The following is a 24,937-nucleotide window of genomic DNA, read 5'->3' as shown; positions in this document are numbered from 1 at the left end:
AACACGAAAATATGTTGATGGTAGTACATTAATTAGCCTTCCAACATACATGTTTGCGAATATTGGATCTCCAACCTTGATCTACTTCTGATCTCCATTGCAATACATATTCAATTTTCACATCTAATTGCAAATAGATAATACTGTGACGACACGTGCATTTATTTACACTGTGCATGGTTGTCTGCGATTGGAAAATGCTTGGATAGTGTTCTCCTTTATAAACATAATCTCCGAAAATTAAAAATACGTCTGCATGAAATCTGTTTGCCTACATAATATTAGCAATTCAAAAATATTTAAATGGTGTCTTTGTAATAATTAATCACATAACGTTGAAAATCAAATATTAAGAATTTATTTATACCTACTGTACACAATAATCGTGAATTGAAAAATATGTTGACACTTCTTTTTTGCAGTTTAATGCTAACATTCGTGTCCGTGAAAGGACTCGGGTCCGCCATTTTGAGCGGCAGGTGAAAAACAAGTTCCAGCTAAAATTTCCAGTTGAAATTTAGAACGGCGATAGAAAGAAAGCGCGGGGAATATGTATTTCGTGTGGCTCGAAAATGAAAGTGAAGAAACCTCATTTAACTTGGAAATACATACAGTCTGTTATGATCTTGGAATGGAAAGTTGTATGGCGCGGGACATAATGATAGCACGCATTCTATTATGTTATTCTGCACTCCATCAACTCCGAAAAATCCCGTCAACAATTTCAATTCTGCAATTTTAATTCAACAACCATCAGGACTTCAAAAATTTATTAAAAACGATATTCATAAGCACAGACACCGTCTAAGAATCTCCTTTTAGAATTAAAAATATCTAAAATTATAATTATAGCAAGGCTGAGAACGGCTGCTTTATTGCCATTCTGCGTGCAAGCGTGTATTTTTTCACTTGAAATAACTTGATTTCCAGTGGACTGTATACTGCAGTATACTGAATGTGTTGTATGAATTGACGAGACCGCCCATTTTGTAAGAATTTTAACGATCCTAATGGCTCGGTGGCGTTGAGGAATCGCGTTAGATTCGGCGGCGAGACAACATTTCGTCGTGATTCGATTCGAAAATGGTGTCCAGCTGGGCGCGATTGGAATTCAGCGGTTCATTCGGTTATGTAATATAATAGTGCGCACACACGACATCTCCCTCTTTCTCTTTCTCTTTCTCTTTCTTCTTGAGTGCCGGTCTCACGTGCAACTCTCTTTTTCTTTTCTTCTCGGCGTCCTCTTCGTGTCTTTCCCTTTTTCTACATCTGTATTCCTACGGTCTTTTAATCTGTCTTCCTTGGCAAGTTCTTCATCTTCCATCTTCTATATTCTATCATATTCTATCATATTCTATATTCTATCATATTCTATCATATTCTATATTCTATCATATTATATCATATTATATATTCTATCATACCCTACTCTATCATACCCTATCATACCCTATCATACCCTATCATACCCTATCATACCCTATCCTACTCTATCATACTCTATCATACTTTATCATACTCTATCATATTGTATCATATTGTATCATATTGTATCATATTCTATATTCTATCATAATCTCTATTCTATCACCATCTATATTCTACCATCATCTATATTCTATCATCGTATTCTATCACCTTCTATATTATATCTTGTATCTTTTTCTGCATCTTCTTATTGGCGAGCTCTCCATGTTTCCTTCTGCTCCGGATATTTCTTCATCCACTTGATACTTACTTATTCAAATATTCTAGTGTCTTCCCGAGTGACCTCATCATTTGTACTGTCCCCTAACTTGTTACCTCTGTATAAACACTTCATCTATTTCACTCTGCTGCTGTTAAATTTTTATCCGGATATCCCTGTCTCTCTGTTACATTTTCATCCGTTTCGTTCTTTCCCTCAGCAACGTCTTCATCCATCATTTTTTTTTCTCTGGTTACCTCTTCGTTCATGTTTCTACATTCTTCCTCAGGGACCTCTTCATCTACTTCTTTCTCTGTTTTCTTCTCCGCTCACTCTATGTAATTCAGTGGCTTTCGCAACTAATATCAACTGAACAGGTGAATCAATTGGACACTTGAGGCCAGAGTGACAGTGCTATGAGGACCATTGACAAAATGGAGGTGTCGAACAGTGGAAAGTCGACAAATTGCCAAATAGGAAACGGTTGGGAAACGGAACCGAGTAATTAATCGTCATTTCGTAAGGCCTTCCTGACACGATCGATTCGATAGATCGAGAATACGTCGGAAATACATTGAAAAAGAAATGATTCAAATAAATTCATATTGTAAAATATGACTCAATAAAATCCATTACGTAAACAATTTCCATAAAATCAGTAAAATCTATTGATGCGAAAAATGAAAATTTATTAACAGTACCGGCAACCATCAGCTCGATTCATTCAACAATTTTGAGACGGAGGACTTTACGATTGTGACAAGTATGGTATAATAAATAATATGAATGACGCCATTTTGTACGTCTCCACCTCTTCTAGTATTAAACGAGGATCGAATAAATCATGTTCACATGATTATAATTCTGTTACACACAATTTACGGCTGATCTTCCGACTGGCTATATATGAAAATCCTAAACCATTGACCAATTTTCCTAGCTTCGAAGATTTATGGTTCTCCCCGTAGCCATATGGCACTCCATGAACCCATTCTCCATGGAATTTCGACTGTTGCCCAATTACCAGCAAGAAATGATTCCCAAACGAAAGAGTTCTACGCAAAAAAGTGAAAGCAAGGATAATACGTCGACGAGCGTGGTGAACGGTTAGCTCAAGTACAAAATTTCTAAACATTTTTCCAAGCATCAAAATTAACGTAAATTAATTTTTTTCTGTTTTTTAACTCTGGATAAATAATCGTTCTTATAAATGACGATAGGATCATTTCAAATAAATTAATCCAATACCAAATATGACTTTTACATTTTATGTATCATGTTTCTTCGTTTTTAAATTGAAAATAGTTCGATAATATTCGTGGCTTTTTGTTCGTTACTTTCGAATTTGTAATTTGTCCAAGACGATTTTATATTTTGTTTCGAGCAACCGTGTAATTCCCTCGGCTCACGAATCACCGTACAATATTACTCGCCGGATCAAGATAACGTTTAGGCCATTGGTCACTATTTTCGAGCGTTACTATGTTTGCTTATGCTAATGCCGTTTCCCAGAGAACGAACCCGGAGGGGGAACCGCGAATTAACAAGTAAAAGAAGCTCTTAGCTAGAAGAGCCAGCATTAATTATTAATACTGTTAGCCCGCCGTGTAAACGCGCCACTAAAAAATACGAAGGATATATTCGTCTTCATTTTCTGTCTCATAATTCCGGCTCTCTTTTTTTTCGGAATTTTGAGGAAGAGATTTTCAGGGACGATATAAGAAGCGTTTTATAGCAATTAAACTATTTTTTAGCCGTTAGAATGTGCAAAATATTTGTAAAGATTTCGATATATTTGTAAGTCGTACAAATTTTGAGCGCCATTTTGTTTCTCTCCTAACCTCACTTCCAAAACCATCCAAATATCATTCCTAACCTAAAAATTGTTTACTCCGTTTTTATCACCAATTAAATATATCTAAATTCTACGAGTTTCGTTAGATTAATTATAAATAGAGATTTATTAGAAAATAAGTATCTATTTCTAACCTCACAATTTGTTGTTCTCTTTTAATCCCTAATTTAAATCTTTATAAACTGGTTCGCACGTTGGGAATTTTTTTACGTTGATTCCATTAATCGATGGATATCGTTAGATAGAAGATAAAATTTTAAAAAAAGTTGCTTTTCAGAGCAACTGCTTAATTCATGACTCCCAGCAGATTGTTTAAAATATGTAACATAAATTTTCTTGACTTTTCTTTGCCCGATGCATTATTCAGAACGAATTGATATAATCATTGCACGCGTGTTTACAAACTTCTTTGCAAAAAATTTATGAAATACGTATGCGGTTAAAAAAAACCGTTGGGTTTTCGAGTTCTCTTAGAAATTCAAATCGTGCTCAATAGCGATCGGGAAAAAAGAATTCGCAAACAAAATCTTTAAGCGTAACGGGCACGCATAAGTAATAACAAATCGTGTTATTCAACAGAAGCGTCGAAATAATAATAGAACAAAACGGGAACAAATTGAATTTCATTTTTACAATGGAGAATTATAAATTAAATTTAATCTTCGTAATGGAAGATAATAAATTACAGTTCATTTTTTTGATACACAATTATAAATTAGAATTAATTGTTGAAAAAAAAATAGCGCAAAAAGCAGGATAAAATCAAAATCTATGTCAATGTTCGCACTTTTCTGTAAATATACGAAAACAATAATTAGAGAAACATTGATTTCTATTTAATTACGGACCGATTTTCAGCTGTGTCGAATGAATGTCGCACACACCTGTCAAACGCCATCTTGATTTTTCTTAAATCGCCTCGCTTACGTAAGACGTGCAAAAAAAAAAGATTTGCAAAAAATGATAGAAACGTGTAACGCGGCAACAACGCCTCCGGCGGGACGTGTGTTCTTTTTATAACAATCATATCTCCGTATCTGGGGACAATACTTAAGCGTAAAACTATTTGTGTGACAAATAATGATTAGCTGCGAAACTAATATGGCGGAGAGCATGGCAATCAAACGCCGCGAAACCTTTCCATTTATAGAAGTAATTGTTACTATCACGTGACGGTCGTTTAAAAGAAAACTTGAGAGCCGGGGTTTAGCATCATGTACCGGGTGGCCGAAAACTAACCCGACGCTTTCTAACAATTTGTTATTTGACTGTTAAACAACGGACATTTCTTACAACTGCATTATTGGTGACCAAGAGTGTACATAGCGTTACTTCTCAGTTATCATTCAAATATTTCTATACTTTTTGTAACAGATAGCCAAAAATTTGACAATTGGTAGTAATTAGGTAAAGTCCCTTCATTTACGAAGTTTTTGTAATTTTACCTATACAGGGTGGCCCAAAAGACACTAGACCATTTTGAAAACAATGGGGTAACGCTTTTAGTTTTTAAAAATTTACATTTATTATTTTCTAAACAAATACAAGGTTTAAATGACCTGGAATTCCTATGTTTAGGAATAGATTGTGACAGATTGTTTAAATTATTTCTAACGAAATGGGGGTGGTAAAAATGGCGGGAACGCAAGAATGCTAACGAAAAAAAATACTGTTCCAAAATCTCTCGTTTCTATCACTTAATACAAAGTAGACCGGGGCACAGATCTCGAAACCAACGCAAAATCTCGGTCCTAAATCACCAAAGAGTAACAGAGAGAGCTCAATAACAATAAAGCCTCGAGCCGCGAACAAACAAGCACGCACGTGGTAGCGAACGTTCACCAACAGAGAGAGAGAGAGAGAAAGAGAGACCAGGTTAAAGGCGAATCGACAATAAGCCCATTAATCATCCTACTTCCCTAACTTGCCGGAGTATCCTCTTCTTTAAAGAGTCGATTTCTCTCCCCCGACACTTAGTTATAATAAATTCTATAACCCGACAGAAATTCACTCTATTCAAACAAAATGTTGAAAATAATTAACAATTCCCCAGGAAACAGAGTACCACTTCAACAAATGAATCGTAACATTTTTAAAAATGTCCTAGCCTCCAGCAAAAACAACTTTAAATTCCAAAAAAAAAAATGGATAACAGAAAACGACTAATAAATACACAGAATGTGTACCAGGCCTAATTCAACAGTGTCCACACCGTCCGAGAAACCGAGTTTATCAAACCAAAAATCCCCCAACCTTCGGGGACCAGGGGGGCGAGACCTTAGGGAGGTAAAGGACAGTTCGATTACCTGCGAGGCCCATTTCTGAGTTGTTTGGGGGTGTCAGGCTTCCTTTGGGGGGCTGGCGGTGTCTCTGTTCCCCGTTGCGTCGACGAGGGGGTCTTCGCAGGTGGCCTCCGCCATGCTGGTTCTTATCGCGGGGACGAATTACGACGTTGCAACGCGTCGTGATGTTGTTAATTGCGTAATTGTCCGACCGTCAACGATACATCATCACGAAAAATCCACTGTACCGGTAAAGAAGGGGCTGTCGATAAGAGAGAGGGGCGGGGGGGGGGGGGGGGATTCAAGATCAACAAAAAGATCGAGAGAGAGGGTTCGTACGAGCAGTACGGTCACGCAAACGTTAGCCGCGTGCGACCGAGAACCGAGAAAGACCGAAGAAATACACGCAAAACATATGACAGTTCCTAGACAACGTCGCGGAGACGACTGGCGAGCAGCTGACGCGTTTTGCGCTCGGCTCGCGAGCCGGTGGCGGGGGAAACGCGGCGAGAGGAGTGGGGATAGAGTGACTCGAGTCAGTGGTGGGTATGACTCGAGTCATCGGATGACTGCGGGAGGAGTGGGGGCCGCTACTGTCTGTACTTGCAGGGTGCTTCGAGTTTGAACACGCTGACTGATGTGTAAGCGAGAGAATCTTGGGGATTGTCGGGTTTACACGCTGCAAACTTGATCAGGAATATTAGGTGTTATTGAAGGGGATGTGACCTTCGTGTCTCGACGGAAAAGCAAAGTAAAAATAAAATGATTATTGTATTGTGCGTGTCTCTCGAGGCCATTTTGTTCGGAATATTTGTCTCTAGGGTGAACGATTCACGAGGTGCTCGAGTCGTCAACGGTGACAGAAGCTGCTTGTATTTTGTCATAATTGTTTTTGAAATCCTGGAAATCTTTCTGTGGGAGGTAATTGAACTTGGATTATTCTTGGATTCAGTATGTTTCGGTATTCAGTACTGCTGGATGTTATTGAGCACAGTACCGAGTACTACTGAATGGTATTGAATGTTATTGAGTACTGTTAGATACTATTGAGGATAATTATGTATTATTGAGTACAACTGAGTACTATTAAGTATCAACGAGTACTACCGAGTATTATTGAATACTATTGAGTACTCATGAATACTACTGAATACTGTCGAGTGTAATTGTGTACTACCGAGTATTATTGGATATTATTGAGTACTACTGAGTATTGATGAGTACTATTGAATACTGATGAGTGTAATTGTGTACTACTGAATATGACTGAGTACTATCGAGTAAATTATGTAGTATTCAGTACAACTGAGGACTATTAAGTATCGATGAGTACTACCGAGTATTATTGAATACTATTGAGTACTGATGAGTACAACTGAATACTGTCGAGTGTAATTGTGTAATATTGAGTATGACTGAGTACTGTCGAGTAAATTATGTGTTATTGAGTATAATTGAGCACTATTGAGTATCAAATTGTACTATTGAGTACTATTAAGTACTTTCACATCGATTTGTACTGCTTCTCAAAAACCGATAAGAATAACCTTAAAGTAGTGAGGAGAAATAGAATTCAGTTAGATATTTTATTAAGCACCACAATGCCAATTGTCCTCGAAGGATAACGTGATTGTTGTTAGGGAGATTCTCAGTTCTGCTGAACTAGATCCGAGCGTGACTAAAAAAAAGGTATTACAACAAAAAAAGAACCCGATTGTCGTCGAGGTATGTTGACATCCTATGTAAATAATTCACTAATTTGCATTTTAATAAGATCCATGGTCTCGTTGCAGTATTACGTGAAACAGAAATCACAGGAAATTGCGTCACCAGACCTGTCGGACGACATTTTGTATCGTCTTCGCTACAAATAATTTGCGTCAAGAAGAAGAAAACGCGATACACAATTCGCGACGTGAAAAACATCGAAATGATTCATGGGACCGTAATAACAATAAATCCGGAACGATTTCGAGAATGCTGACATTTCAACCTCGAGAAAGAAAAATTAACCATGTTTAAACAGGTATTGTATAGGTCGCTTCGTTTGCCTGCGCGTCATTAATCTTTCGGTTTTAAAAATCTGTTACACGCGAACTATACAATCTATGCTAATGATTATTGCGGGCAAAAATACTGCGCACTCTCCCGAGTATGCTGATACAGATTTTTTAAATATTTCGAAAGTTTAAACCCGTTCAAGAACAATGTATGATGCCGTGGCACCTCTCTATTTCGTTAATTGAAAATCAGGTGTATGCTGTAATACTTTTTTATGGTTTTTGTGAGAAAAAAAATCTGATTTTGATCTCCTCGAAAATCTGAAAAATTAGAAAAAGAAAACGAAAATTTCGCGTGCTTTCATTAAACGTACAATGATTGTTATCAGATCATGCCTCACGTCACACGAATTAAATTTCCATTAAAAAATTTCACGATTAAACAAAACCAAAGATATCGTTATTTTGAAATTTCTCGTTTGAAAACATTACCTAGAATTTCTTAATACCAGTCGTCGTTAAATTCTGCCGAAATCAATCCACGATACACCGGTATCGCTTTCGCGATATACGGGGTGTCCCGTTTTAATCTCATCGTCGGCTATCTACACTAATTTCTACAAAACAAAACAAAGACGCCGCCCCTTACAGACAGCAGCAATTTGTTCGTATCGTTTACCAGTATTATTCAGTTCAATCGTGTAATTGACACAGAAATTTTCCGCCGACCGTTAATCGACAATCATCCGATTTTCCCGCGTGAAAATCATGAAATCTCGGAGCGAAATTCCACGTGGATTCGTCAGTCGCGACCCCGACAAAGGACTCCAATTAATTTCATTAACAACAAGGTGGATTTCCATGTAAGGGATACCCGCGCCGGTGCAGCAGACTGTCGAGGGAAATGATAAAACAAGAGAGAGAGAGAGAGAGATAGAGAGAGAGGAATGAGGAGGCAGGAGAAAAGTATAACAAAGCCGGTGGCTGGCAAATGAGTCAGTTTCGCGATAAACGGAAAGCAACCAGCAGATTTTCAACGAGTTCGCGAGACGGGAAAAGAGATTCAGAGGAGGGAAAGACACCGGGGCAATGAGGCAGCCGTAAATGAATCATTTAATGCGCTCTCGCGGTATTTGTCTGCTAGCAGGACGATCATTAACGAGGAATCGATATTGCTCGAATTTAGCCACCGTCGAGAACGCTGTAAATGAGAAAGAGACTCATTTGACTCATTTATGTACAAAATTGCAATTGAGCATAGTTCCATTCCTGCAAAGTTGCATTCCTGCAAAATTGCATTTTTGCAAAGTTGCATTCCTGCAAAGTTGTATTTTTGCACATTTGCATTACTGCAAAGTTGTATTACTGCAAAGTTGAATTTCTGCAAAGTTTCATTCCTGCAAAGTTGCATTTCTGAAAACTTGTATTTTTGCAAAGATGCATTTCTGCAAAGTAGCGAAGCCTTTCTACTTCTTCGGGTACTTAATATAATTAATTCAACGCATACTCTGAACCACTAGAAGAGAATGAGCATTTTTACTTTTTCGTAATTAAATATTGACTTAGGTAAAAAAACAAAAGATTGCCCAACACCGCGCTCGACAATTTACATAAAATTCGCAGTCGTTTTCTTCTTATTCAGACGTCGAAATTTCAACAATATTTTCTTTGAATCATTCGGATGATCAAACGTGACGTTTTAATGATTCCACTTCATAAGTTTGCACTTAGTCATTCGACAACTCAAATTACGCTTCACGTTCTTATTCTCTGTATCGAGGCCACGCAACGACAGCTGCTTTATTTTTTTTTTTTTTAGATTAATAAAACAGTGTGTCACATGTCGAGCAAAATTTCTCAATTTCAATGGGAAAATAAAGATCTAGGCGAAATCACATTTGTGATAGAGACACGTAAATAGTTTAAACTAGACTCGTATTAAATTTTAAAGAATTAATAATCCACTTCATTTTCGCAGAAATATTTGCAGAAAATTCTACAAACATTTTGTACACCCTGCTTATACTCACAAATTCACTGGAACATGCGCTAAAAATTCATAAGACGAACATATAAATACGTCATAGAATTGATAGCCTCGATAGTACTAACTTGTAGAATGTTTTTTTTTAATATTTAAAGAAACTATTGTAAGAAAGATAATTCCCAAAATGATAAGCAAAATACGTTTCTTATTCCCAACTTGACCAGCATTTTTGTGCCCTAAATATGAGCAAGACCAGCGTCACTTAGAAATGTAATTGAAATGGATCGCGAGTATAAAAATCGAAACATTGGAAATGGAATCACGTCCGAAGAAGCAGCAATTTCAGAGAAGCAGCAATTTCACAGAAGCGAGGCAGATTCGCAATAACATGAAATCAACGTTTTCTGTTTCCGCGAGAAATTTTCTCGTCGGTGATATCCGTTTTCAGACTCAACAATTTCACAATAGAACCGTGTCCGCGTTTTCAGTGAAAAAAAAGAAACGATTTTATGTGTGTCGAGGAGCGAACGTGCTTAATCGCAACTCTTACAAAACACGCGCAGATAGTGCCGGGAAATTAGCTTTAATTAACTCCGAAATTGCGGCACATTAAATTAATTCGAGCATCAATCTGCATTCATAAAATTCCGAACTTTTTCAAAATTGCAACGTTTGTAATTAGCATAGTAGCAGCATAGACTTTTGTTGCAGAATCCTAACGCTACGACTCTGGAGTTGTTGAGTACTGTTGAGTACTGGTTCTTGAATACTACTGATCACTATTAAATATTATGGAGTATTCTTGAGTACTATTGAGTACTGTTTAGTACTATTGAGTATTATTGAGTACTATTGATTGCTGATTTTTTGATACTATTGAGTACTATTGATCACTAGTATTATCGAGTATTATTGGGTACTGTTAGGTACTGTTGAGTACTATTGACTTCTGCTGAGTACTGATGACTACTACTGACTTCTGCTGAGTACTAATGACTACTACTGACTTCTGCTGAGTACTGATGACTACTACTGACTTCTGCTGAGTACTGTTAATTATTATCGAGTATTACTGAATGTCATTGGATATTTGAGTATTATCAACTACCATTAAATATTATTGACTACAATTGCGAATCATCACTGAATACTGAGCACTTTGCACGTATCTTTGTACGAATTTAAAAAAAAATTATTATTTTAAGTTGCCACGTTACTCGATCACTTTACACTGTCTTTCTAAATATACATATGAATAACGATCGAAATTAGATGAAAAAACGTCGATAAAGTCGAAATGTGCTTACATAACTATAATCTCTGTCATAATGTTTAAACTAAGTACACAGATAACAGAAAATATATTGATGTCGCACGATGCTGAATCAGCTTTCTACATATTTATTCCTTTTCGAAAAAAGATTCTAGTCGTCACGTTGACCAGTTCATTCTAGTAACAATCTGCGCATTTCGATCTGTAAATACTTCCATTATTATGTCTGCACTAATTCCTTCAAGATATAAAAGCCTCGAAATTTTGATTTTGTTTGAAGATCTTGAAATTCGTATATCAACTTGACAAAAATATTGTATACTAAATACAAACTACTATATATCGTCTGTTTATGCAAATGTCTTATATTATGCAATCATTTGCATCTTATATTATGCAATTATACAGTTTTCCTTGATTAGTAAAAATGAACGCCTACTGACCCAAATATTTCATATTTCTTAATCGCTCAATACTTTAACTAAAATAAGGTCAAATTTCCATTTTTTATTATAATTTTGAGAATGAGATGTCTGTGGTCGACTAATGCCAAGCAATTACAACAAAGCTACAACTACGCATACATTGTCCGCCGAATGTCTCTTAAGTAACTCATTTTCAGTCATGGCAAAATTTACATCATCCTTATACTCGCCGCTTATGTTATTGTGCCTGTTATCGGCAGTGTTGGCCTGCTTTTTTAGCATAACGATAAACTTGTTGTTTTTGGTTTCATTTTTTTTCTTTACACGGTAATCGACATAATGTAATCATTTCCAATACGATAACTATTTGTTCGATTTTCCGTTACAAAATTGCAAGATTTACATTCGTATCTTTATTAGTTTATTTACAAGAGTAAAGGACCAAACACAATTCCTACATTGTAATCCGATTTTCCTTATTAATCATTTTACCGGCTAAAATCATGGCAATGGAATGCATTACTAAAGTTATTTTAATCGTTTCTGCAAAGTCACGAGGCACTATGAACGCGCATAATCGGAAGATTAATAATAACTGACATATGGAGCAATTCGTTTCCGTCTGCGACCGCCTTTGTCCACAAATAATTTGTTTATTTTAAGGTATTTATCGTAAACGATGAATTAAAATATGCCAGACGATAGTTCATTTTGCGTTGGCTTGTTTATCGCTCTGTCAGTTTACGCTTTACGTTAACGGCATTGTGCAGCGAACAACGAGAAATCGTTTAATTTATTCATTGACAGTCCTCTTTTTTTTAGGACTCAACTTAATGAATTTAAAGGCACAGCCGGCTTTTCGAAATTTCCAAGTCGACGAGCTTTTAATGCAACAGCTGCTTTTGAAATCGATATGCGAATCATTTGAAATGCAGACGAGTTTTCAAAGATTTACTTTTGTCTTCCAACACTCTTTAACGTACACTTCCAAATTTGGAAGTCAATGATATTATTTAAAACTTCTAATTAAAACGCTTGGGGGCACTTCGAAGTTACTTTTCCGGTTCAATAAAGGAAGAAGGGAAAAGATTCACTGACTATAGAATTCGATACTCTGCCTGGATAGAATCCAAAGCATTTAATACTCAAAGCACTTCAACATCCAAAAAATATAATAATTAGAGAATTGAACATCCCAACGATTTATCACTCAACCAATATTGCACCCTGGGAATTTAATATCCAGTGAATAGAATGTCCAAAGAATTTAATATCCAAAGAAATCAATATCCAAAGAATTCAATGTCCAAAGAATTTAATATCCAAAGAATGCAATATCGAAAGAATTTAATATCCAAAGAAATAAATATCCAAAGAATACCTTAAGAATACCTTATAATACAATCCTAACTGAAGCTCATACTAATCAACCCCTAATATGAGCAACATCTGTTGTGTAAAATTGATTCTATATTGAATACACATGTTGAAGAGAAATCAACTTCAAGTGGTATAATATTCATTACATAATATCAATGTCAACAACTTAGACAACTTATGCAACCGTTTACACCTAAAAATCAAGTCCAACTTGAACACTCCTGACCACACAAAAATCAACCCCCCATCCAAATCATATTCATATAAAAGCCCAGGAAACGTTAAATTAGTCAGTTTTTACCAAATCGCCACCAACCCAATGCAATTCTTATTGTACAAAAGCAACGCTAAAGTAACCAATTATTCAAATACATAATAATATTTATACAAAAAACCAACCCGAACTCCACATCGTATAAACTCTCATCGAGTAAAAGTGAAATTCAACGTTACGTAACGCTACATAAAAATCAACCCCGCATATAAACAATCATGTTTATACAATAAATACCAAACCTAGCTGAATAATTCTTTCGACACAGAAAAATCAACCTTACGTAATACAATGACCAACCGACATCGAATATAACGAATAACACCAAATAGTTCGAGATGACAATAACAACAATTGTCGTAATCGTGGTCGAATGTTTAAATAAAATCAACGAAACATACAAAACTTACCGAGTACTTCGAAAAGCTGATCGTCGAACCTCATCTCGTTCGTTCGACTTATTCTCGTTCTCGTTTCAACAGTATGTGTGTGTGTGTATCTTGTCTCGTGGAACGATGCCCGCTCGTGCACGAGAGCCAAACACAGGCACAAAGACAATACCTATTCACGTAGCTGTCATGCTTCTGTCACTGTACCCGAGCGCCCGCTTCGAAACGATGGGAATTAACCAATCGTTCAACCATCCCGCGCGGAGGTCGCTGAACGACTGAACGCTCGGTGTTCTCCACGCTTCAAGCTTGCCGCGTGCTTCCAGCGGTGGGGGAACACGGCGTCCGATTGGCGGGGAGACGGGGTGACGAGCGGTGGGGGGTGAGGAGTAGGGGGGGGTAGCACGCGCGACACAGAAATGCAACGGGTCCAAAGCAAAAAAAGAGGGAAAAAGAAAAACAGTTTGCACCGACCATTTTTCTCGCATATGCAATTCATATTATGTGAAACAACAATTTAGAAATCTTCTTTAGCTATTCAAATAAACGCTGAAGAACGTTTCTGTATTTATAGCGATTCCCTCGTCTGTTGAGTTTAAAAATATTCTCTAAAATCGTTAGGCTGCTCGCATAGAGTAAGTAAAGACAGAAAAAATTTTTTCCTTGTTAATATAGAAGGTGAATCGATTGATCGTAGCGTTTAGAAAAATTCTGAAAATTCGTCAAAGCTGTTTCCTTCGTGGAATAGTTTGTTTTTCTTTTCAGAAACAAAAATTCGTATTGCTTTTGACATTTTGGATCGACGATTCACGTGGACGAGTTTCAAAGCAAAATTCGATCACGGCGAAGCCTGCAACCGACAGTATGCATATTTCACATTACCGTGACAAAGTAGCATCAACATTGTAGATAGCTTCAATGCACGAAGTAGCATCGCCGATAATAATGCACAATGGACAGTCGTTAAACGCTGTATAATTTTTCGCTTGAATTATACTCGTGGCGGTTCCTTTTGGCTCGAACGATGTGTGGACACTTTTGGAAATCGGTCCGAGCGAAAAATGTTCTTTGTTGTTCGATCGAGAGTGGATTGTGGATTTGTTATTTTTATTGTGATGAAAGGTGCATGCGTGTCTAATTGGGCGTAATGTCGGAGAACGTCCGGACAATCGATAGGATGGGCATTCTTCGGGGTTATCAAACCTGACCCCTTCGTTTATAAACTTTATTATAAGCAACCTTCAGTTCGCCATGCGGTTGAAACGTGCCGCGATTTGTCAATTGGAAGCTTCCCATGCTCCGAATTACTCTCTCTCTCTCTTTCTCTCTCTCTTTTTTTACCTACTCGAGATTTGTCCAGTCTGGCCAAATTAAGAATAAATTTTTACGCTAACTCTTCACGATTAATTTACGTTGTGACTCCATTGTGATGATAAACATTAAAATAATTGTAAATATTATGAATATTGAATCGTTGCTTTAAATGATAAATTAATGATATCTTATTATTCATACGATCATCTATAGCAGTTACAGACGCTGTAGTAGCTCCTACATTGGTTATCTGCTCGAGATTGCCTGGTGGCTACCCCCGCCACGTCATTAAGCCACGCCCACGTCATTAAGCCACGCCCACGTCACTAAGCCACGCCCACTTCTACAAATTTTTCCATTTCTAACGTTACTTTATCTATACGGATTTTCTGTGACCAAAAGTACATAATATAAAGCACACAAAGTACCTACGTCGTTATTACTTTTAACTTGTAACATTTTAAATAAATTCAATGTTTTGGATGAATTCGCATATACAGTAGAACGTCAGTGCTACACTGTGAAAGCATAAAAATACGCACGTTCCATCGTTAATTGTCTGAACAACAAAGAGGACTCAATTAATACACCTGCAGTAAGTGTATCGATATTTTATCATCTCCTTTTGTTGCAATTTTTCGAACGCCATTGATAAAACGTACTGATAACGGTATCGATAATTAACCGCGACGTAATCTCGACCGATTACAAACAATTAAGTTCTAAATGCGTAATCATTGTTAACTGTAAAAGAAAAGGCAACGTTATCGCGAATATTCGAAATTAATTAACTTGTTATTCAGCTTAATAAAGCATAATGATGTTATAATCATATTATACAATGCGTATATTCAAAAAAAGGATCAAGGAATATTAATTAGAAGAAGACGCAAATATAAATAATTGTCGAATGTCTTCGAAAACTTGTAAAAAACACAAAGAGGTTTGTAAAATTGAAGAAAAAAAAACAGCAATAAATATATTAAGTGATCAAATGGTAAATTGATGGAGATGAATAATAAATTGTGGAACAGCTCTAGGAATGTAAGAAATTGGAAATACATACTACATAAACGGCGTAAAATTAGTTTCAGTGGAAATAAAAGGAGCTAGTATCTGGATCATTGAATTTGGTCACGACATCCTGACTGCAGATATATCCTGCACGATGACTCAGAGAACTGACAAATTTTCAGAGACTGTCATCGAGATTAGGTTCCCGTTGACATCGGGGGAACAATCCGTGGTAAACAACGAAGACTTATTGGTTGTTTACCGGGTGTCGTCAGTCTTTGGTTAGGGAAGCAACCGATTTCGGTGAGTCAAGGTTGACTCTATCCCCAACGAACGCTATCACGAAAATGGATGACACATATCGACACGATAGGAAGATTACGTGTACGATAATCGAAAAACACTACATTGACAATCCACGCATACTCTTCCCTGCTGCTGACACAACTACTATAGTGTTTGCCAGGTTGGAAACTGATTTGTTAACTAAAGAATTTTTATTTTACACACCCCCTAAGTTCAGGTCAGGTCCTGATATTTTTATCTTTTTATTAAATATGCTATTCTACAGTGGCTGTCTACTTTAGTGGATACATGTTGCATAAAATTTGTATTATCTACTGAAATATTAACTGTTTTGATATTATAATAATTTTGCTGCAAAATATTTTTGCAGTTTAGGAACGAAGTGGTAATCCACGTTACAGAACAATATTGCGAAGAGATTTTTTAAAAAATTCGTAACATTCGAGTTTAAATTGTTCTTAAGGCTTTTCTATAGGGAGAGGAATAACAATTACACAACCTTCTGTTTTGCATAAAAATATGCAGTCTTGTACAATTTACATCTTTTTATATAGAAGGAAATTACGTCAACTTGAATAAATAAATAAGTAATTTGTTTTTATGTTAGTTTACTCTCCATTTTTATCGCAACTGTCAAAGCTATAATTTGAAGTGACTTCGCATAGCGAAACGCATAAGGTGATGTCTGGAAAAATTACAATAACATCCTGCTGTAGAATATTGCCATATAGACATTTTCTATATATATATATATATATATATATAGTAAATAGTAATTTTTAAATAGTAATTTAAATAAAATGATGAAGACAGTTTACTAGAGTTCAATTTTCCACACTAAAAATAAATTTCTCGAAAATAATTGTCTCAGCATAGAAATACAAAATCAATTGTATTTCATGCAAACAGAACACATAATATTCGTTGAAATGGTCTTCGTCTGTGAATGTAAGTCGGTGAGCGACTTCAGTTGAAGTTTCAACTTCACGCCACCGATAACAGTGATTGACAGAATGATCCAGATGTTGACAGAATATTTTTGAAAATAAATGCTGTAGAAAATAGACTTTGCAGGAAATAGTCTGCTGCAAAAGTTCGATAACAACTAAATATAGACTTTATTTCCTTCCTTACGCTTCAGAGGAAGTATTCCATGAATCTATTTTATGGGCGCCATTTTTGAAATTGTGATTCTCGCAAGTACGACGGCGCACCACCAAATTTGAAATTTTGAAACAAAAAGGAGACACTGTTTTTGAGAATTGCTGAGCTTGGCGATAAAATTTGACAATATGGCGGCCTACCGCGAAATTTGAAATATTTTGTGTCCCTGTACGTGCACTTTATTATCAAAAATGTATGAATCAGTTATTTTTAATAAAATAATGGTACACTACCATCCATTTTAGTGTCAGAAGCAAATTTCTTCGCTTCACAAAGTAGAGAACGCAGGAAGCTCATGAAACGTATGAAACTGTGAACGTCTGTCAATGTTCGACCTCGTTGAAAAGATTTTCTAATTTTGCCGGTGAATACAGAAATCGATGGAACACTAAAGAAACTGTCCAGTTTCAGAATAAGATGAGCACTCGGCGTGAAAGAGTCATTCTTAGTATTCATCTTGTAACGTGCGCTCAATAGACACTCATAAGAATTCAGGATGAATCTCTGCTCGCGTAACATGGTAACGTGGAAGACGGGCATTCGTCACTTCTAATTAATTTGCAAACACGTCTCACGAAAAAAATTGTTGAAATTTTACAAAAATGGACTACAGATACTTAGAAAAAAAATAAAAATTGTTTGGAGGGTTCCTAAAGAAACTTAGTTCGTAAAAATCACATATCCCCGAAGGACGATTGAAATTTCGACCCTTAAAGGGTTTCAAAAATTGATTTTCTGGGAAAATGAAGTTTGTTTCAATTTCAAAAATTGATCTGGTTACTACAATTGACAATTTACTAATAATTGTTGAAACTTTGTTCCTCGAATGGTTCCAAAAGTGAATTTTACGGGTTTTAAGATTGTTGTTGTTTGAAGGAAAGGATATGGTTAGTGAAAATTACAATTGACCAATTATTGAAATTATTTATTATTTTTTAATTATTGAAACTTTAGCCCTATGAGGAATTGGTTGTGTTTAAAATAAATTTTGATTAGGTTAAAAATTTGTTTTGTGGATTTAAATGTAGGAAGCGGCAATGCACCTGTTTCACCAGATGTTGTAAACATTTAATCGTTTCAGGCTTTTTATCGGTCATTACGAAATGGCGTATTCCGTTTACAAAAATACCGGTTGATTCGTGAGCCTGACAATGTTGCGAGAGTGCAAGGCGTTCGTGTTGTAGCCGCCGATAACGGAAGATAAGAAGGATTAGTGTCGATAAACTCCTAATCAATTTCAAGGCGAAGCATATCCGCCATCTCCGGAATCTTTTTTAGGACCGAAACGCAAATTCGAATTTCCTTGACTGTACACTTTATCATCGAAAGCATTTAAATGAGACCAAACTGACATTAATTGTTTCGCAATTGTCTTTAGTCGATACATTTCATTAATTTATAATAATATTCTTCTTTGCTCAATGAATTTTTACTTTGAAAATACATGCGATGGCAGAACAGGCGCCATTTCTTCGAGTTTATCTCGGCCAATGATACCTCATAATTGATACTAATCGATAATACCACCAGCGTTAACAATCGGATGCCGGTATAGTAGTTTTTATGGCTTTACGGCTATGAACATTTATGGCCTAATCCAATATCGATCATAGATAGTCTTCAGAACAACAATGAGAACGTGTCTGTAATAATTATTTACATTAAAAAATTCCTTCGTCACTTTTACTGAAAAAAAGTATTAAAAAATATTGGAGTAAAAATTTCGTAAAACTAAGTCCAACAGTATTGCTAAAAATTTCTAATTCGTCTGAAATAATTTCTTCCTCGTTCAATTTTTTTTTTTTAACAAAATGTTCAAGATGCGCGACGAGGTGTAGCATTATAATTATTGCAACATAGTCTGTTGCACGTGGTCTCGAGAGATGAAAAGACTACACTTCGTTAACCATCCTCGACTTTCGAATAGTATCCGACGTCCTCGAAGCATCTCTCATCATTTTTCTTCATTTCATCATCGACACGCGCGTACACATTCAGGATCATGCATGTACAATGCGCGCCGAAACTGTTTCGAATCGGGCGTAACGAGACATGCTACAGCGCAAAATAATTTCATAACGGATAGGTGGACACGTGAAACGATGGCGTTTTATCGAAATCTTCGAGATCTTCCCATTACATAAATATTATTATCGATAACTTGACGGAAAACGCGAGATCCAATCTTATCTGGCAGGCTTTATGTGACCACTGTCACGGGACACTGAGAATGATCGTTTTCCATAAACTATAACGAGCCTTGGTTCGATCGCATTCAATTTCGAAAGTTGCCATCTTCTTTTATGAACTTTATGGACGTCCATTTCGATCAGATTAATTATTATTATTAGTGCTATTATCATTCTTATTATTATTACGATACTTTGTTTTATGTGTAGTGCCTCAAAAGGAGTGCGACATTTGAATTTCGCGCCAACTTCGTTTGGTTATTTCGGCACGAATTAGTTCGACGAGAGTCGATTTTCGAAAGCTAGAATTTTTGTTTACCAATGTTATATGTGCACAAAAAAATCATTCTCGAACACAAGCTTACCAAACAACCGAGTATCGCACAACAAACAAAACCTAATCACTTGCATAAATTGGGAAGTCTTTAAGAAGCCACGCGAAGTAATTCCACTATTGCACAACAACTCGAGGCCGGGTTTGGCATAAATAACCAAGGAAGTCACATATTCCTTGAGCTGGAAAGTCTGATGCTTAGGCCCTTGAAATCCACCGATCATTCGGCGAATAAAACTTGTTTGCCTCTACTGATATCTTTATGAAACATTTATCAATATATCCGTGACATTATTCTGATTAAAACGAGCGGAGGCACGGCACAATTTGAATATTATTTGCTTGTTTAATCCACGATATAGTAGAACCCCTATTATCCGAACCGACGGTATCTCAATTCTCATCGATTTCACGTGTCAACAGTTATTGTTATATGAAACAATTGTCAACGTATTCGTGGCATTTCTCTGATTAAAATGAGTACAAACACGACACCATTCGAAGCGTATTGTTCAATTGACAATTACAGTGGAACCCCTCGATTATCCGAACCGATATCGTCAATTCTACAATATCCTCGGAATTGTATCATGTTTGGACTCATTTTATTCGGAAAAGTGCCAGGAATATGATGGTGAAATTTTCATTAAAAAATGTAGGATATAATCAGTTCGGATAGTCGAGGTTCTACCATAATCGTCGATTGAGCAAGCACATGTAATCCAAACTGTGTCGTGTTTGGGTTCATTTTAATCAGAAAAATGTCACACATTCGTTGACGACAATTTCATAAAGGAACAATTGAAAACAAAATATTTCTCTCATTGATATACCTAATGCAATATCGTGTTTCACTTCTCAGCGATCGAACTTTTGGGCATCTCAGTGTCTAAAGGGGCAATTGAGGTGTGAACAAATAAATTCGGAATAATAATACGGATTGTCTCCATTGTTTAAGAGAATATGCAACCCCTACAGTATGTGAAGTCACCTACAAAGAAAACGAGGGTGATCTGCGAGTGGAGGCGGTTCGATTGCTGCGCAGACGAGGGTCGACGAGGGTTATCTGAATAAGAGGAGAGGAGACGTTGGAAGAGGAAGAATCTCTAGAAAGAAGAAGAGGCTTATCGTCTCGAGACTCGCTCCGTTTCGCCCTGGATTTTTACGGGCCACTCGCCAGCAGGAAGACAAGTTAGACAAGCGCAGACACGCTGCACAAATACACGCACATACATATACATGAGCGTACTCTCCCTTTCTCCTCTTCTGCCGAGTTGCGTAACCTATCAATTTCGCACCGCATACACTTTCGTAATTAACAGAATTCGTTAATACCTATTAATAAACCGCAATAAGCCCGGAGTACTGGACCGCGAGAGATACGACGTAGGAAATCTTTTGGTTGCCGAATGAGACCGAGCTTTGTCAACAACGTGTCGACCTCTTCGCGTCTAGGGTATAGTGTAATACACCAGATTGTTACTAGATCACTGGTTTCATGCGTTTGTGGAATTCACTGATTTTCAACCAGCGCAACAACGTTTGTTTTTAATGTTTTCTGTGCGGTACGACAGTGCACCTTTATGCAAAATAAAAATTTGAAAAACGATAAATAAATTGTTTAAATCATTAAGCATTAGCATTTACAAATTTGTTAATATGTTTCAATTGTATTTACAAAACAAAAGCGATTAAAAAATTTTAAAAACGACTAAAAATTATCACAACAATCAGTCAGACTCTACGAGCAGTGCAAACAGAGAAAACGTGCAAGAGAAGAAAAATTTAAAAAGATTTGAAAAACAATTAAAAATTACAATTTACAAATTTAATAATTTGTTTCGGTAGTATTGTCAAATTAAATGGAGGTGCGAAGAATGAAAAAAAAATGAGAGAAATCGTCAATTAATGTCACTCACCGTCCACCGAAGTGGAAGAGGAAATGACCACTGGTCCTTCCGTGTTCTTCGGCCGTTCCTCCATTTCAAGGTCGCCGATGACGACTTCCGTCTGCGCGCATGCGCACTAGATCCACGACACGATCCACGCGAAACACGATTCACCATCGAGCCACGGATCGAGCAACAAATATTTCGGAAATATATCTCGTTCTTCTTCTTTTTTTCTCTCTTTCCGCTTGTCTGTTATCGTCGCAGCGTCTCCCGCCGAATTTTGTTTCGTCTTTTTTCGTCGGCGAAGATTAGGCAACCGCCATCTTGAACCGCGAGTGGGGAGAGTTCGTTATCTGGCGCAGAATGATCAAGCGAATGGTCAGAATGATAGAAAAATTTTTTTCGTCTACTCGATTATCGTCCGAAATCATTAAATTGTATTTGTATTTTCTATATTTCAATCTTTCACAATGATAAAATTGTGAAAGCTCATCTTAATTCGCAAATTAATTTAATATATTTTTAATACATTTAATTAATTGTTAACGTGATCTTTATGTTTGAAATTATATAGAAAAAAATGTGCATTGTACAATAATTGTTTTCTGGTCACATTGGGGTATAAGAAACCTTAAAATTCAATGCAAATGGATCCACCAAAAATGCACCTAATTTGTACTTCAAATACAGCTCCTGTCCCGTATTAAACATATGTTTAATTAAAAATGTATCGTTCGTATTTGTATCATTATGATTACGGCTCGCAATCCTATCGATAATTATGCTATATTTCGAGTACTGTCTGATACAACCAACTCCCCGATCGAGATTGAGGATGATCGATAACAATCAGCCCGAATTACACGTATCCGAATCACAATCTCGCAATGATAAGCTTCTGGATTCCGAATGATAACGGGCAAAAAATTGCAAAAAAAATGTTAAAGATAATGAGACATAGAAGAAACTTCACATCATCAATTTAAAGATTACTTGAATAATTTATTAACAGATGATAAGCGAAACGCAAGATTCATAAAAAATTTTATAAAACTAAAAATTTTCCTTTGTTGAAATTTTGAAAATTGAATAAGAATAACGTGGCAATTTGTGTTATATCTAATGTATAATTAGTTACATTTCATTACTTGCCTATAAACTTTTTCGTGTTCTCGTTTGACGACGTAGGACCAAATTAAGATTATAGTAAAAGGATAGGAGAAAAATCGAAAGAAAAGCAATAAATTTAGCGCACGCAATCGCACACATACTCGAGTCAGGCGCTTATTATTCCACAAAAAAGTTAACTCTTGCGTAACGTCGAAATCATTCATAAACATAATGATTCGTCGCCGTAGATTATTCGTCCCCTCATATGCATAGACATCAATAGTTTTATAACCCACTAGTTTTTCATCTAGTAAAATTTATTCAACTCTTTAATACCATCTTACAAAACCACGTGCGTGCAGTTAGCAATTTCTGAAAAAAAATGATTACCGTATTGACAGGAAAAGATTAAAAGTAATATCACTTAAAAAATAATATCTTTCCCGCAAAAATATTTCATCTATGCAAAAATGTTGTCATTGATATTATGATCGTATAAAATTTTCTTTTTCAAAGAACAATTTTCCACTGTTTAAGGAAATATATGCTATAAATTTTAAATGTGCAAATGAAATTGCGCCAGGAAGTGATATGTTCTGTTTAACTTTTGTTGCATAATGGTATTTTGTTACAGTTGAAAGTATTGTGAAAGAAATTTTGTGAATGTTTGTTGTTCTTACTCGAAATTTGCGGATTTTTAGATTCATCGTTTGAACTTTCCCATTTTCAGCGCCACGAATGTCGTCGCGCGCACGCGCAGACGACCGTAAACTCCGAACCATAGAACACAGTCACGCGCATGCGCGGTTCACACGGCGCTGGATACGCATGCGCACTCGCGGCTCGCGACAGCTAAGTCCGATCTGCTGGAAAGCAATTGCGCTACTGCTACACCGACCATCATCGGTGATCGACATGCTCTTGATTTCGTACAGTTGTGTGAAACAACACTTTTGTTTATCGTATATATGTACATTTCTATTTATATATCCATATATACATGATCGACACTCGTGTGAGTAACGCTCGCCAGCGTACATTTATTGAACGCACACTGTACAGTTCGAGCACCACATGCGTCATATATGCGAATATCAATTGACAGGTTTCAATATTGAAATCGTGTTCGCGTGTACGTTTTTGTTTATGCGCAATGTTTACGTTTTTAAGGTTATGTCAACCCCGCATCGAAAGGGACAACCTTAGGATACAAACGCCGTTGTTCGGAGCCGCTTGTGTATTTTGCAGACTTCTTTTCATGCGACCGACCGCATGACTATTCATGCAACGCGGATACCTCGAATTTTTTGTCTTCTATTCTTTTGCTTTTTGTAATGACTCGAGACGAACGATAAGAAAAGAACCGAGCAAAAACTTTGAGTCGTCTACCTTGAATTAATGAATGATTATTTGGTTTTTTTGCCGACCGTACGTGTATGCGCTGATGAAACGTTAGAAAACGTAAAAATGAACGTCTTTATTACGGTGGTAATAACAAGAGGCCTTATCTCAGTCGGTTGTCGTGCATTAGTGTCGTTTGCATCGGCATAACCTAATTTTCAATAACAAAATTTGCATTTAACAAATCGTTCGAATTCACGAATTTGATAAATTAGAATCTTCACTTTTTGTTGAGGATTGACCAGTATACAAAATTGAGGTTAAAAGATTCTTAATTATTTTTATATCACTTAAGTAAATAATAATACAAACGTAGACATGAAAGAATACATTCTTCGCCTAATCTCACTTATTTATCATTTTTAATTCGATTAATATAATGCAGAAAGTAATATAGAATTTTTTCTATTTCTCCTTTTCTACACAATATTTAAATCAAGATTTAAATTTCGCGCGTTTGTGTATATCGGTAACAGAATTTGTTACCCTCCAAAGATGGCGCAGCAATCAAGCGAAATGCCAACACAGAGACCGCCGATATCAAACGAAATTTTGAACAATTTTGTCGAAAGGAATAAACATTGCTCGTAATTCATGCGAATCTCATTTATTCGGAATAATAACTCCTTATCAAATTGTATTCGAATATATGTACTGATAC

The 24,937-nt window shown here is 36.3% G+C and overlaps 1 protein-coding gene across 4 annotated transcripts in view; it reads right to left on the bottom strand.

Annotated features, from left to right (window-relative positions):
• Positions 1-23,737, bottom strand: part of Hnf4 (Hepatocyte nuclear factor 4) — a 46,955-nt gene extending 23,218 nt beyond the window's left edge. Inside the window, exons 1-2 of one of the 4 annotated variants that reach the window (XM_076796555.1) lie at positions 23,556-23,737; positions 21,793-22,118 (exon numbers count right to left, since the gene is read on the bottom strand). In XM_076796555.1, the coding sequence (XP_076652670.1) occupies positions 21,793-21,856 (64 nt within the window). In that variant the 5' untranslated portion in view covers positions 21,857-22,118; positions 23,556-23,737. Of the gene's footprint in view, positions 1-5,848; positions 6,285-13,573; positions 13,837-21,792; positions 22,119-23,555 lie in introns of those variants that run through there. The other 3 variants (XM_076796556.1, XM_076796557.1, XM_076796558.1) reach the window with 3 other exon arrangements.
• Between the last annotated feature and the right edge of the window lie 1,200 nt (positions 23,738-24,937).

Source organism: Halictus rubicundus, chromosome 11 (assembly GCF_050948215.1).
Source record: "Halictus rubicundus isolate RS-2024b chromosome 11, iyHalRubi1_principal, whole genome shotgun sequence".
Lineage (NCBI taxonomy): Eukaryota > Metazoa > Arthropoda > Insecta > Hymenoptera > Halictidae > Halictus > Halictus rubicundus.
This window is presented reverse-complemented; position numbering and strand designations above follow the sequence as displayed.